At 44.6% G+C, this 16,410-nt stretch overlaps 1 protein-coding gene across 4 annotated transcripts in view; it reads left to right on the top strand.

Annotated features, from left to right (window-relative positions):
* kif26ab (kinesin family member 26Ab) overlaps positions 1–16,410 on the top strand; it is a 65,106-nt gene that overhangs the window by 35,637 nt on the left and 13,059 nt on the right. For 3 of the 4 annotated variants that reach the window (XM_046413324.1, XM_046413325.1, XM_046413326.1), the window contains one exon: positions 13,585–13,768. In XM_046413324.1, the coding sequence (XP_046269280.1) occupies positions 13,585–13,768 (184 nt within the window). Of the gene's footprint in view, positions 1–10,030; positions 11,114–13,584; positions 13,769–16,410 lie in introns of those variants that run through there. The other variant, XM_046413327.1, reaches the window with a different exon arrangement.

The following is a 16,410-nucleotide window of genomic DNA, read 5'->3' as shown; positions in this document are numbered from 1 at the left end:
GACTGATTTTTCTTTCAAAAGTGCAGATTGGAAATCAGGAACTTGAAATAGGCCTCTCTACTCTGCTGGACTGTAATTTAGTCAGAGGGAGGAACAAGCGTCTCTTTAATAATGAGTCCTGTGTGTTGCAAAGTGGAAACACTGCAGGATCACAAGTGCTTGTTCTTGCTCTGAACAACACATGTTGAGTGACTTGCTGAATTTCATTGTACAGTCAGTGCTTAGTTAGACTTGTTATGAAGTGTCCAAGAGGAACTGCCTGTCCACCCTGTTTGTTTGTAAAGAAGGTGGTGATGGTAGCATGAGTTTGTTCAACTTCATTCACAATGGGTCAATACATAGAGCTCTAAGCAGAAAAAGCAGGACGGTGCTGTGTTTTGTTGGCTGTGCTGTGATTGACAGTAGGGATCTGTGTGACTGACTAATCGGCAGGGCGGATTGTGTGGAACAGAGGGGTCTTCTCCACACAGCGGATCTGGCCACATGGCTGAGGGATAACGATAGAGATCAGGACAGTAGCTGCCTGGGACGAATGTGCTTGTAAATGTTGTCATTCAGAAGGTGTGCTTGGGCTGATGCTCTGTTCTGACAGCATCAGAAGTAGGAGGTCTGTTGAGAAGAATATTGGATTCACTGCCATGGGAGTCAAGTAAGTTAGGTTGTACACAGACAATTGGATGTGTGATACTCTTGCTGTGTGTATTTGTGTTATACTCGCAGCCAAATGTTTGTGTGTCAGTTTCTGATTCTGTCAGGAGAACTGCATTTTGTATTGTTTTCGTCTCTCTTTCCTCTCTCTCTTTATCTTTCTTTCTGTGTCGCTCTCTCTTTTCCGCTCTGTGGAATGTGCAGTTTTGTGCAGTTGGAGTTGGACTGTCTGCTCCCTGGAGGTGAGAGGGTAATGGTTTTGTTGTCAAGGCACAGCGAGATGGATTCCTCCACCAAAGTGAGAGTGTGAGCAGAATGTATAGCATGGCAGAAAACATACTGCTGAAATGCTGGCTCCATTTTGAGGAAACAGCCACAGTGGAGCTGAAATGTTAATACTAGCACTACCTCTAGAGCCTGACAAATGAGAATTGATTCACATCAATCTGTTGAATCTGAGCAACACATGCCCAGGGCAGCGAATTGCTCATCAGAAGTATTGAGTGGGTGGTAGCCGGGATGGTTGAGCTGCTCTGTGGTATTTGTCTTTGTTTACTGTTGGATAAAACACCAGCTGGCATTTTCCTACAATAATCAGGCTGATGGGACTAATGGCTGCCTCCGTGCAGCGGCAGACATAGTGGCAGCACCAGCTGAAGCCATGAAGGGGCTGCAGCCTGTAGATAAACCCAGGTGTGAATCCATCCAAGGCCTGTCAGGCGCCGTCAAGGCTGAGGTGTTGATGGAGATCCAGTCTGGCCTTGCAGCCTTAGGGATCTACAGCTGGTGCAGGCGTCCCACTACCCTCATGCACCTTCTCATCAGCCAACAGCAATATGTTGTCTCCCTCCTAATCCTCCACGGTTCTCACATAACACACATCATTGTTTTTGATACAGAAATACATATCTAACATTACTAAGGAAGACCAAGGAAGACAGTGAGCCTCATATATTGCATGCTGCAAAGGAGTTTATGTTGAATATTGAAATTCTTATTTTGATTCTGAATCTGCTCCTCATAATTGGCGGTCTGAAAGATTTGCCCCGGTCTCACTGTGGTGGATTCCCTTGCCTCTTTCCAGGCGCTGGTCTCTTCCCTGGGATATGATAACATGGTGTGATAGTGCTGTGTACCAGGGTGATGGGCAGCATAGAATCTTTTGTGCCCGTCATCATGAATGGCAAACAGCTCCAGTGATAAGAAAATAAAAGCAGAGGGTTTGTCATGCCTGTGTGTGAGGGATAACATGATGCCCTTTCCCCTGTTCTCCTAAATAAATCCCTGAGTCAGGAAGTCTGTCTGGCCCACTCACATAGCCTGCGGGGGGGCAGTGGAGGGGGGCCAGCAAACAAAGAGCTGAAGCGCTGACTCAAGCCTGTGCGCTCACCCTGGGTCCACATCTACTAAGCCCTGTGGGGAGAGGGGGAAGCACTATCATCCACTCCTGACAGACTCTCATTCACACATAGAGAAATGAGAGGATGTGGAGCACAGACCTCTGTCTTGTAGGCTTGTCACCTAACATAGGACTGCCTTTGTTTCTCAGTGTGGTGGTAAGGATGATCAAAAAAGCCAGGTTGTGTGCAACTAGTTGCGTGTAGGCAGGAGAAGTCTTTCCTTCAGCATCAATCCATTTCCAGCATGTTACCCAACTAATAACTTCTCCGCTAGTTGCCAGGCACCGGGATCAGTACATTAGAGCTTAGTTATCATGCTTGACTTTGCTCAATTATCTAACCACCTTCCTTTTGAATGGATATTATGCATCATGCCTATGGGGCTGAGTGATGCCATCTAAACCTCTTTACTGTCCCTCAGCGAAAGGTGTCATGCAAATGGGGTCCATTATCTTTGTCATTATACTTCTGCATTGTGGTTGAGACACAGTGTGAGAGTGTTGTAGAATAAGAAAGAGTGAATTGCCGTAGCTGGTGGTAGGGAGTATGCACAGGAATTTTATGACCTATTGTGTGCAGATGCAGAATGGAGCACGTGGCCTCTGCTCCCATTAGCTGCCTTTATGTCTTAAAATCTAGAGAAACAAAGATGGCTCCTGGTGGGGCTTCTCAAGCCTCACTGCTCCTCAGTGCTCAGCCCCAGCATGCCCTTCTACTCAGCAGGAATATTGAATAGCTGCGTAATCGGTGGTAGTAGGTTGATTTCCCCAAACGCTGGTGCTTTACTTTTCCAGAAACACACACATACAGCACCCCTATCCTTCTGTTTGTTAATGGGAGGGGCCCAGCTTTTACAGATGGGGCTCAGATTACCACCGAGGATAAGGCCATTGTCAGGGCCAGTGTTTTAGTGTTTACCTCATCACCCACACCATCAATAGCTGAAATGTTTCACCGTCATTGCACTGCCTTCTTTATCTCCATGAAGAGGTAGCTGAAGGGGGGGTGGCCAAATGGCAACTGTGGTGGATTAAAACCAAGGAATTATGGGACAGATGAGACCGATCAAACATACTGGATATTGTTGACAGAGTTCATTATTTTCAAATGTAAAAAATTAACCTTTGGCTTCACTGCAGATTGGTACAATAAATACATAGCCAGCCACAGAGAAACAATTAATGCGCTTCTTGTATATATTCCACATCCTATTTGTACAACAGTTTACTTTTTAGCAGAGAATTAGTGAAGATTAAGAGTTACTGTGATGGATATTATGCCCTCCATGTTCCTTGTGCAGTTACACAGTTGAGTCAGTGCAAAACCTCTGTATCAAACTAGCAAGGAGGATTTATCTCCTCTATGTTTCTGCCGCTGCTCTCTGCATGCACATCGTCTTGAATGGAGAGGATTATTGCCTGTAATCGGTTCACGACCCAGCACATGAGAACCAGCTGCAGTGTGCTAAAAATCCCATTATCCCCATACGCTCTATGTGGCCCAGTGAGTGTTCCTGTGTGTGTTTCTGTGGTTGACTTTATGAGTGTGTGATACAGGATAAACTGCTTAACTTGGAGTAATGCGGTTGCAGTCACTAACGTCTTAGTGGCTGTTCTCGGGGACACATTTCCCCATGCAGTTAGATTACAATTCTCTCTTTTATGTACATCTGTTATGTGTTTATTGATCTGTCTGATCCAAAAGATAATTTCTTCCTTCATTCTCTACTACCAGTTCTGCTACCATGGTCATCACCTTGACAGTACTGCTCATTTTGCCTGACTTGGACACCCACCCCTTTAGTTTTTGTTAGGTTGCATATTGACTTGAATATAGATAGAAGATTAAGAAACACATGTCAGAATTCCCCTGCCCCTCTGGTCTGTCTCTCTGGATAGCCCACTGATTAATCACTCCCAAACGTTCTCAGCAGCCTGCGGGCCTGTTTGTTGTTATAGCCTCTGTATGGAAAAGTGCAAATAAATAATCGCTAGGTGTCTTACTCTGGCAGCGAGTGATTAATGGAGAAGAGAAGTGGAGCAGAAGTATGCTGGCTTTCTTCCCTTCTGTCTCTGTCTCTTGTACACTCATCATGCTCTTAAGTTATTCTCCATTTTGACTTGGTGTTATGTATTGATCTAAGAGGACATTATACTTGATCAGGGAGGCATTTCGTGTTAATAATAATCATCATTTGTCTCTTGTATGTCAAACATCCTGCCTCCATTGTGTGCTGAACTGTTTTTTGAGACAGGAAACGTCACTCAGTCAGTGATGACTTTATGTGAGTGCCAAGAGCTCTTCTGTGCAAGCCCTGAGCAGAACAGCCTTCCTGAGGTTTTCAAGGCAGAACGTGGGTGGGATGGTGGGTGAATCGGAGTTCAACATGTGTATTGAGAGTGTGAAGTTATTCCAGATTTTGTGCAGCCTTGGAGAGGGGTGTAGCAGAATGTACCTGGAGCAGCGTCTGAGGAGCAGAGTGAAAATGCACTGGAAGAGATGAAAGCAGCTGTTAATCTTTGTCAGCAGTGCCAGGGGTGGGGAGGCTGCAGTCTGCAGAGGGAAAGAACATGTCTTCATTATCGTCTGTCACCCATCAGCTGAAAAGTGAATTTTCCTCCAGCATTTTTATTTTTGCTGCCTGAACCAATTTTGATGTAATAGCTGAGTATTTTCCCCCGCTAACATCCAGAGCTGAGGTTTTCTGGAAGGTTCTTGTAAACAAGTTAGTGTCAATTGCTAGATATATTCCTTTAAGGATGGTTTGACTCTCATTGCAGGTATTTTCCAATTATTTCCTCTAGGGGCTGTAAATTGGCCCCTTTATCTCATTGACTGACAAATGGGTCCTGCAGAGTTAATGCCCTTTGCTTTGTTCACCTCTCCGTGGCTTAATGTTCAAGCTAGTTAAGGCCATATTAGCAAGATGCGATGCTGGATGGTAGGAAGAACAATAAAGTGAACTGTACATAGAATTAATGCCTCTGACTTTTACTCTTAAATGCCCTTCCTTTGCATGCTTTAACTTTGCAAGAGAGTGTTTGTGGCCTCAGCGTGGGGATAAGTAGATACTAGTGTGTGTGTGTGTGTGTGTGTGCGTGTGAGTGACTGGGAAGATGGGTTTAGGGTGACGCAGTGTGGGTCGAGCATTAAACACAAAAACTTAAACAGAATAGTTTGTCACACACCCCTATGCAGAGTTAGTGTGCCAAAAATGTTCCCTCCTCCATCATTAAGGCTTTAACCTTGGCATAGACAGAAAGCCCTTCCGTGCACAGTGTTGGCACAAGCTTTTTTTTCTTCTTGATCTGATGTCCAAAGGAACAGATGATAAATCTGCTTTGCATTGTTGCTTTGATATTTTCACGACAAAATCAGAGTAAAATGAATTAAGAAGTTGCTTTTACCTCTCTGTTGATACAAGTCAGTGCTTAAATCCACTGTTGCTTTTAAAACTGTCGCAACAAACCAGGCTTTCTTGAATATTGATGAGCTTTTTTTTTTTTTTTTTCACTTTTTGACGCCAACTGTTCCATTTATTCTTGGCCGACTGGGGATTCCCATCTTTGGGAATAAAGCAATTCCAAGCTGGCTGTGGCATAGCCCCAATGATATTTTTTTCCTGTTTCTTTCTCAGGCAGAAAATGATTTACCTCCTCATGGACAGCGCCTCACTGGCACAGAGCCAGGCCCACTGATCGAAGAGAGGACTTGGCTGTACACCCTGCAGCACCCTCTCACTACCTCTTTCTCTCTGTCTCTCTTCCTTCTTCTTCTTATTGACTGTATTTGGAGATTCTTTCTCCTACTCCATCTCAGCGATTTCTAATTGTTATTTATTCATTACCATCCTTACCTCTGCTCTGCTTTCTTCCCGGTTCCCAACTTGCACTCGCTTTGTTTCTTCTCCTGTGCTTCAAATGATCCCCGTTATTCAAGCTATTCCCCGGAGGATGCCGTAATCCCTCGTTTTCCACCTCAGTCCACAGACCTTTTCAAAAGACTTGTGAGGAGACTGTGACAGAACAGGTTTATGAACCCTAGGTAGAATGTAGGATTTTATTTAAGCAAAGCTGAGTGTTTCTCTCTTGCTTTGACAGAAGAGCTCTTTGAATCTGTGTTATGGCATGAATCTGACAGTTGCATAAAGAGAGATCAGCTTTTTGCAGTGAATATTTTCTTTTATATGATAACACATTGAATTCACAGATGTTACATGAATACATTTGGCCTTACCTAATTGGCTGGGGATTGGTGCAGTGAAGATGTGTGTGCAGCCTTGGGCTGTCCACAGTCGGTACACAAATGATGCCCCATTTGGTATCCAAGGCCAGACACTGTGCAGGAACAAAAGGCTTGTTGAACACCTTGTTGGAACAAAGAGATTTCCTTAAAGGCCTTGGTCCAATATGTTTGGAACGTGCCAGGCAGGATGTTGCTCAGCTAACTGGACTTCACATTCATTGCTGTCTGGTTTAGCTAGGATCCATTTATCTATTTCTGAGGATTTATAGGAAGTGTATAAATCCTAGCCTGGAGGTGTTTGGCCATTTCCTGCAAACTGTTGTTGTGTATACTTACAGGGGAGAGAGAAGCTCTACCTTCAGACTGCCATTAAAACTGCCAAGCGGGAGTAAAAACAGGCTGCTAGTCAGTAGAAAGCTTCAGAGCTTTGGATTGATAAGATTCAACAGCCAGATAAGCCTGTTGGTTCTCTCTTCCATTTTAATGTATCCTGGACTGCCAGAGAGAAGAGACACATTTCTCAAAATGATCGTAAACATCTGGGTTTTAGCTGATGGTAATCTGAATCTGAATTATAAGATAACAACATAGCACGAAGGGGAATGTCTGTTTCTCCATCTCCAAGTGGGAGCTTTTTTAGCAGCCTTTGTGAAATAAAATTGCACATTTTTACTGCAATTAACATTTGTTGAACTACATTCATAGATGTATTCCGGATGTTAGAGTCTAAGGCATTAGTTGTTTTGAGTGATTTAGGATAAGGGAGAGGAAGTGAGAAAAACAAAATTAATGTTTATACCAGTGGTCCCTTGATTGCAGGGGGACTTTAGAAAGGAGACAGACTCATTACCAGACTAAAGCTCAGTGCCACACAGGAGGCTTGGATCAGCTTTGTCATACATTCAACAGTCTGTTTCTCTGTTATTGTCCCCATGTGCCTAATGCCATATGTCAGGCAACCTGAATCCACATATTTCTTGGGTTATTTTAGGAGCCCACCCTATGTGACCCTCTCAGCTTTAAGTGTCGGGGTAATGCATATATTTATACATGAATAGTCATGCATCTGGGGGATGCTGACACTCACAGCAAACAGTCTTTGACCCATTTAGGTAAAGCTACAGCGGTTGACTCTGAGAAAAAGCATTTTATGGTGTTGAAGCTTTTGTCTCATGCTTAATGATCGGCATCCTGACCTCACTAGTAAATCTTGTCTGGGTGGGCCTTCTTGCTGCCAGGGCTGGTGGGCAGGGTATGACATCATCTCCTCTTGTCTGTGCACCATATGAATTTGTGATGTCATGGTTGCTTAATCATCACTGAAGCTAAGCGGTGGTCAGGCCAGGCTGCGGATGACATGAGACCACAGCAATTGAGGTCGGAGAGGAGATTTGCTTTAATCCAACCCAAATTTGGCAAACTGTGCCGCAGTGTTTGTCTGCGCTGTGCAGACTGAACATTAGTCTGGTGCTCTTGCTTTAACTGAACTAAGTCTGTATTTCTTTTACAGTTGAGCTCAGTTGTTACACACACACACACACACACACGTTTTGGGCAGAGGGCTGTTTGATCGTGTCAAGGGCAGCCCATCAATAAGACAGTGTGTACTGATTTTAGCTCTGGGGAGGTTTCTTATTGATTATCTTATGACTCAAAAACATAGCACCTCACCGGACAGACCAACATGCATCCAGCCCAATCAATCAAGACCATCTGCTGATTTGGCATTACAGGCTTGCCCATATCTCCAGCACACAGCAACATAGCTTCATGCACCTATTTCTAGTCTAAAAATCTCCCAAATACTTTTACTACAGAGTACAGTATGAATTGTGAATGTATCCTGCATCGCACAAGCCCAGCTCATTGTGTTATTGTCATTTTGAAGCTGGCTGGAGCCCAGTATTCCCATCTCCACTGATGAAGAGCTGTGGTGGCCTGCTAATCATCAGTAGCATGAGGCAGACTTACTTTGGGGTGGGGGGGATAAAGCGGTCTGATATCAGTTCCACTGATCTGATCCCTGCATGAATGGCTAGAGCAGCCTTATCTTGTTTGCGGAGGGAAAAAAGGAGAATCACAGAAAGGAAATGTCAAGGATGGTAAATGTGACCAACATGGTAATTAGCTGCAGAAAGGGGCTACCTAAAGAGCTGTATAGCTGGATAGGAGAACAGAGACAAATTTGCACAAACAAGCTAATGGGTGTGCCAGCTGATCATTCTCTTGGGCAGAGGAATTTTTCTTGTTAAATGGACAAAGCTTGAAAAGAGGGCTGGAGCAATTATTGACAGCAGGCCAAAGCAGGCAAACAGCCTCCCCAGTCTCTCTGTTCTCCAGTCATTAACCTCCTCCCTCACTGTCACTCCCTCTATAGGTGAGGACAAAATCTAGATGCCCTTTCTGGAACAAAGGCACCAAGAGACCATTTATTTCAAACGATCTTTGATTTTACATCTGTCTTGCTTTGCTTCATTTATATATATCACAGTCATTATCTGTCCCTAAGGTCGGTTCATAAGGAGACAGTGATGGAGCTGAAAGGTTATCAGGGCAGCTCCAACTGCTCCTCTTCCATATTATTACATCATTTTGAAACCACACTGAGGGTAGCGACAATAGGAATGAGAAAAATGACTGGTTCCACTATCAGGGTGACCAGTGTCCACATTAGTATTGTCTTCTGCTCATCAACTGTCGAAAATCAGATTTCAAAGGGATTCAGCATACATCATGACAAAGCTTCTGGAGATGAGTCTTGCTCTTTAAAAATAAACCCACCCCAGGCAAATTAATTTGGACACAGTGCAGAAAAGCAGAGGTAAGCGTGCTGTGGCAAAGAGGGAGGTAAAGGTTATGTGATATATCAAACTGATTCATTACTACACTCTGCTTTCCAAATAGGTAGACAGTGCTGGGTGTTATGTTTCTGTTTTTTTTTTTTCCTCCAAATTTAATCCTGCAGAGTTCATATAAGGGGCACTGTGTCAGAAGGAGAGAGGCAGAGAGAGCTTGGTGTGTGTTTGTGTTGAATGTACTTTCATCTGGCAAGTCTCACACCCACTCTGTCTGCTGATATGTTGTAGTAGGCACTCTGCAGCCAAGGCAGCAGCCTTTCAAACAAGACTGGCTGGTCGGGAGCTGAGAGGGCTTACTGGTAAATTAGCAGCCCAGGGAATACAGGGTACTCTCAACCCAGCGCTCGCCCACTCGCATGCTTTCATTCCCCTTTTTACCCTTGACCATTGACTGACTGCTCTCGTTCTCACTGGCCAGCATAAATCTGCCTTTCTAACATGTCATCTGTTCGTTGTCTGTCCTCTCCCTTTCCCTCCCTTGCTCGCACCCTTTTTTTTTTTTTTTTTTTAAAAAAAAAAAACCCTCTTAGCTTTCCAATTGAATCAGAGCATCGCTCATTCGGGCAATCCATCTTTCTGCTCTTAAGTATATTCTTCCTTATCTGTGTGTCACTCCTTATGATTAACAACGTGCTCATTCATCTGGCTAATTGCATGCTTCAACAAAGAAAAAAAAAAAAATACAAATGTGCCCAAGTGCACACTCCCTACAAACACATACACATTCACGCTCATGCACACATGCACTGTAGGCATACTAACCAAATCTGTTTGAAGTGTGGGACCCTAAAAGAAGAGGAGGCTCCTGTATGCATTAAGTATTCATGTGACGTGTGGTGGGGTGCATACGTGTGTGTGCTGGGGTTTATATGAAACAGAGTGTGTGTGTGTGTATGTGTGTGCGCGTGCGTGCATGCGGGTAGAGAGAGAAAGAGACTACTCGCAAATTGCGCCGCGAGCAGCCAGCAATCGAACGCTGACACCTCGTCTGGCAGTCGGAGGGAAAAGGGGCTGGGCTGAGGAAAGAAAGAGAGAGAGAGAGAGAGAGGAGGGAGGCAGGGAGAGCAGAGGGAATATGTGTGTGTGTGGGAGAGAAGCAAAGGGAGAGAGAGAGAGAGAAACGCACGGCAGGACAGCTGCCAGCATTTCTCCGATAGCAGGAGAAGGACCGAGAGGCGGAACAGGAGTAGGAATTCTCCTCATTCTCAGCCACCCAAGGAAATCTTCCAGCCCAAACAGGCGTGTTGATTCTTTCCCCCTCCTTCTGCCTGTTACCAGCAGAGGCTCTGGGAAGGACCTGGGCATCGGGACCTGCAGCCACAGACACACCACAGTGGATTATCTGGATGACAGACAAACATGCAGGCTGTGGGATAAATGCAGAATTGGATGCGAAAGAAAGAACTGAAAACTGAGCTACTGTTGCTGGGTTTTTGCACCTTTGAACTAATGCTGAACTTTTTCTGGTGAAGAGACATGGAAAGAGTTAGGTGTGCTTTGGTGGTGTATGAACAGAGGAGGTGCTTGTTCGCTTACTTCCTCCTGTCCTACTCAGAGGCTCTCTGGACGACCTGCTAACCTCACTGAGAAACCTACTGCTTTTTCTGCAGGGGACTCGTCCTGTCTGCCCACCTCTTCTCTGCCCCACCTGGCGCTTGTTCTGTTGAGTTGCTATGACGCCCACGCCTCCTCTTCCTGGTTCTCTCTCCTCCCCTCGAGCTTCTTACAAACCTCTGTGAAATCAAGCGGAACCTCGATGATTGCGATCGGAGCAAAGAGGACCCCGGTGCCCCAACTAGTGAGCAGCCCCGCCTCACGCTGTTCTTGGCGACTGTGCCAGCGTATCGAATGTGCAAGTAATGGAGAACAGTGAAAACACAGACATGGACCACAAACTTGAACTCTGTCAGTTGTCTGTTTTTTGACTATAAGCATAAACTAGATAATGGATTGGAAAGAGCTGTAAGTACACCATGGCAATATTTTTTTTTTTTACTGGTACATGTTCAAACAGACCTTTATTTCAGTTTGTAACAGAGCATATATGGTACGATGATAAAACCGACTCTGATGTCAGAGCTTGTGCTTCACAAGGCGCACATTTTCTCTTTCCAGCACTTAGACCAAGTTGTGAAGGCAAACGGCTTCATTAGCATGGAGAGTGAGAGTGAACAGGTGGACAAGCTGTTGTTGGTAAAGAAATTTGAGTTTCTCCTCCCCGCCTATTTCCCACTGCTTGATCATATAGTTCAGAAAGGCAGAGAGAGGAAGAGAGAGGGAGGGATGGGAGCTAGAGAGAAAGTGACAAGCAATTAATTTCCCTTTGCATGTGTGGCTGTGGATAAAAAACAACAACAACAAAAAAAAACAAAAAACAGCAATATCATCCTTTTTTTCCTCACTTTCCATTGAAGAACACATTTGCGCCTATCATCATTGTGCAGCATAAATTCAACATCAAGGTTACCGGCTCAGCTCCAGGTTGTGAGCATTCCTCATTCGAGACAATTATAAATGAGTGTAGTGCCGTTTTTTCCTTCATGGTGTCTTATGGTGGTTCCTGATGCTCGATTTGTCTCTTTGCTGGAAGAGACAGAATGAGGTGAGAGAGAAAGAGAGGGAGAGTGTGTGAGACAGGGACAGAGAGACAGGGTGCATATATCTTGAATGAATGTGCTGCGGATACCTCTCATAAATGCGCACACACACACACACTCGCGTGCCCGCATACGCACACATGCAGTTGCTCACAGCCACGTGTACTCTGGTGTAGTTTCTCCTTTTTTCTCTCCATCTCACATTCATCTATTCCATCTCATTTTTTTCTGTCACGCGATCCGTCTCGCATGCTATCACACATAGGCAGCTCCCTGGGGAGAGCCTTCTCCTGTAGCCTACTTGGATGCAATAATTATTCCATCAGCCGGCAGTGTGTTCCCTGATTGTGCTCTTGGGCTGTCGCTGCAGGGGGCGTACAGTGGAGAGGGGAGTGCTGAGGAGAGCAGGGGGGCCGGTTGTCACTCCAGACCGCAGGGATAGGGAAAGGGGAGGGGGGTTGTGTTTTTGGCAGTAGCCCACCCAGTCCTGTCCGAAGGAGCCCAGAGCTGGACTAATGAGCTCAGGCTGGCCTATTAGAAAACTGCTGTTCACCAGGACACACATGGATCTGCTCTTTTTTGCTCTTGCTCAGTCCTTCTTTCTCTCTTTCACATGCTCTGCTTCTTTTACTGCTCACAAATCCCCTTGCTCTGCAGATTTCTCATCTTTTAATCTCTCACTCTCAATTTTCCTTCATTCTCCATGTCACTCTTCCCTTCATGTTGACAACCGCCTCTTTGTCTTCCCCATGTTTGTCTGAAATCTGACTGCTTGAGTGGAACCATTTGAGTGTATTTGAATTTCCTGGGAGTATTACTTTCCTCCCTGACCTTGATTTTCCAGCTGAGGTACAGTGTTAGCTGATCTAGGGATATGCCATACCTGGAACCACTAGATGTCTGGCCAGATTCCCTGCAGGCTGTGCAGGGATAGTGGTGCTGTCCTTTGAATTGCAGGAATTCAAGCACAACAGGGTGCATGTGCCTGGCTCTGTTGGCCATGTGACCAATCTATGTCTCCTCACCACCGAGTCTGGGAGACAAGAGGCCAGAATGACAGTGGATTTTAATTAGAGGACTGTCAAATGCTGGATTCAGTTACAGCAGAGGGTTCTGTTAGGTGCCAGCACAGCAGAACTACTCAGGCAGACATTCGTGGGTCTGAATACCTCTTAAGTATGCTGGTCAGCTTGTCTAATGTCTAATCAAAACTCCCAACATATAGTACACAGTCCAACTTTAACTTGATGGGTGAACATGCTCTGTCATAATTGCTTAGCTTAAGTAACAGAGATAGACATGACTATATCCCAGAGGGCAGTGTTTCAGCAGTCCTCAGCTGTCATGTCTGTGACAGCTGTTTTGTGTTTGATTAAGATAAGTACATGCATTTAGTGTGCCTTCCTGTTATGACAGCCTACATTTGATCTCTGACAGGCAAGGATCATATAATCATTTATCGTATGGATTTGCAGTGTTCACTGCAAAAGTCAAGGTAACTGAAGTGGAGGATTGAAGCGGTATGTTTCTCGGTAGGGGACTTTGAGTTAGGAGCTTAAAGAAAGCAGTTTTACTGTGGTAAATTGATGAGAATGATGTCACAGTGTAGCTCTCCTGTAGTTTTTTTTTTTGTGATGGTGAGAATTCTAAAGGCTTTACAGCACTCCTTTAAAAACATCAAGCTAGACATTTAAAATCAATAAATTCTTGGTGGGACGCCATTCTGGAAGAAAACATCTAAAAAGCAAAAAATGATTTGCTTATATATGAACCTTATGGAATTGTGGTTTTCTAAATTTAGCTTCAGTCTCAAAGTGTCTTTTGTTTCCCTTCCAGGGCAGCTCAGAAGCTGAACTTGTCCTCCAAGCGGAAGAAGCATCAACCCTCATTGCTCCACCCACAGGAGCCATCCATTTACCCCACTAATTTCAGTGGCATCCTGCAGGTCTCGCCGCCCCCTGCCCCGCCATGCCTGCTCCGAGCCGTGTCCAAAGTGAAAGAGAACCCAGGCATGGGAAAGGTGAGAAGAGACCCAGATCAGTATACACAAAAATATTAGTGTTCGTAAAGTATAGATAATGTATAATAGACAAATACAGGCTGTACCCATGTGAGCCCCCATAACCCCCACATAACCACACACACGTACATGCACATACACACAGACCCCTATTTGAACGGGAGAGTGCAGGGTGGCGACACTCTGGTCCACAGGCAGCATGCTGTCTGGCCCAGTCCGTGCAGATGTAGTCAGATAAGCCTCCTGGAATGCCATGAATTCATTTAGTTTGTGAGACCAGCATTCCTTTGTCTGAATACAGAAAGACAGTAAAAACTATAATTCACAAATCTGTGGTCAGGTTAACACCAGGATGTCTAATTCCATTTTAGGTACAGTAAGCGATGATGAAAGTCATTCATGGCGGCAATAGGATGGTCATTAAACAAAGCTGTATAAACACGTCGTTCTTCCTTTGTGGTTTATTGGGCATTGTTTGTCTGAGCGGGCGTCCTGTATTTATAAAGCACAAGAAGAAGTCCCCTAACAAGATTAGATCCCACCTGGATAGGAAGTGCTCGCTTCTGTTGCCAGGTATCCAGACGGTTGAGATTTTGCCATATATTGTAAATCTCCCGTTGACACACGGACTTCATAAAAAACCTGTGTTATTAACAAGCCTCCTCAAGCCCACACCTGAGGTATGATATACATCTGTGCAGTTAAAAAAGGTTTTATGATTTATGAGAGATTTAAAGATTTATGACATTTTTTCAAGCCAGTCATGCCAGATTTTCAGGTTTTCTTATTGTAATGAGAACACATTGGTGAACTTTCTCTGTTTCTTTGTCCCTGTCTTTCTTTTGCTTGTGGAATCGCAGTTGCAATAACATTTTCAGTGGCTGACATGATTTTGACTTTGCCTGTGTCTGTTATAGATTAATTCAACCTGAGACTCGAATGAATGTCTTGTTTTCATCAACCTTCTGTGGGTCACTTCCACTTTTCCACTTTTGACCTAGACATAGTTCTTTCAGGAACAGACACTTGAGTGGATGGAGGAATGCCAAGACATACTAATGGATTTTGTGGGGGATCAAGGGACAGGGAAACAGGGGCCATTAGCACGGAGTCTGAGGTGTGAAAATACTGTAGCCAATCATCTATAGCCTCCAGTATTTGATCTCTGCCAACATAAATAAAACCGAGACATTAGCTCGCCTGGTAGCCTCTGTCTGGTAGACAGAGACTCAGCAGTCATATGTGGAAGCCAGTTTAAATGTCATAGCAAATGTAATTTACTCAACATATGCACACGTCAGTCACGATAAGATCCCCCTGTGGAGTATAAAGAGAGTTTGCACTTGGCCTCTGGAATCCAAGATGAATTCACTCACTGAAAGAAAGGGATTTCCAGTGACATTGTTTCACAGGGCTGGAGCCTGGATCTGTAGCAATATTTATATGGTAGTGAAGGAAAGAATGGGCCTTTTGTGCCACCACGAAGAGGGTGGAGAGTCCCAGGCTGTGTGAAACAGTCTTCTCTCAAAAAGGGAAGGGAGTTAGCTATATTTTAAGGTTTTTATTTCAATGCCTGAGAGGCATCATAGGTACTTTTTCAAGGAGCTTTGAAATGGCTCAGGATTGAGTTCCCTATCACATATACTGTCGGATATAGAAACTGTTCAGCTGATATAATACTAGGCGTAACACTAAACACTAAGGGAGCTGACAGGGACCTCAAAGACAGCTATACATATCCCAAGAGCTGTTTACATCTACTGTCAGTAACAGATATATTTCCACAGTGCCTTTGGAGATATAGCTGAGGTGTATTTCTGACCATCAGATTGTAAAGCAGTATTCAGTTTTGCTGGTATTTAAAAAAAAAAAAAAAAGGCAACTGAATGGGGCTGTCATATAACCTGACATGTACAATCACAACCACACCCACACGAACCACATAGAGGAAATGGTGAAATTTCTTTGGTATTATTTGTAAGAGGTGTCATTATGCACAATTGGCAGACAGCTCCAGACTTCACTCCTGTAACCACAGTGGTTATGTTAGACACGAGCAGGCTTGTCAGAGCAGTGCCAAATCAACGCCTTTAGATATAAACCGCCATCCTTTTAGCCGTGTCGATGCAGGCGTGATGAACTGTACCCTGACCTGTGGAATGTGTTGAGACTATAAGCTCGCTTTATGAATGTCAGGCCCAAGAATGCAACAGGGTGGGTTTCGAGCGTCTTAATGTGGAGCTGCAATTTTCCAGAGAGGAGAGGGAGGAGGAGGAGGAGGAGGAAGACTGAGTGGGTGGGATAAGAGGGGGGCCATATGCTGCTGTACTCCCATGCTGGTGAGCTGCTCCTGGTCCAGAAAAACAACCCTGCTAGATGGATAATCCCCCCCAGCATGGTGCTTCACACACATTAATTTCCACAATTTTTTGCTACAATTTTTCAATATACACCTTGCTGCCTCTCAGTGACACCATTAGGAAATGTGTCGACCTACTGGGTTCACCAGTCAATGTGAGTGTTTCCATCGCAACCTTCAATGGCCATCAGCTCTGACAGAGTGGATATGGTATTAATGCACAAATCTCAGCCATGTTCTCAATTTGGATCTCGACCTCTATGCAGAATTCCTACCATACATT

Source organism: Scatophagus argus, chromosome 15, assembly GCF_020382885.2.
Source record: "Scatophagus argus isolate fScaArg1 chromosome 15, fScaArg1.pri, whole genome shotgun sequence".
Lineage (NCBI taxonomy): Eukaryota > Metazoa > Chordata > Actinopteri > Scatophagidae > Scatophagus > Scatophagus argus.
The sequence above is the reverse complement of the archived record's forward strand: the minus strand, read 5'-3'. Positions and strand labels throughout refer to the sequence as shown.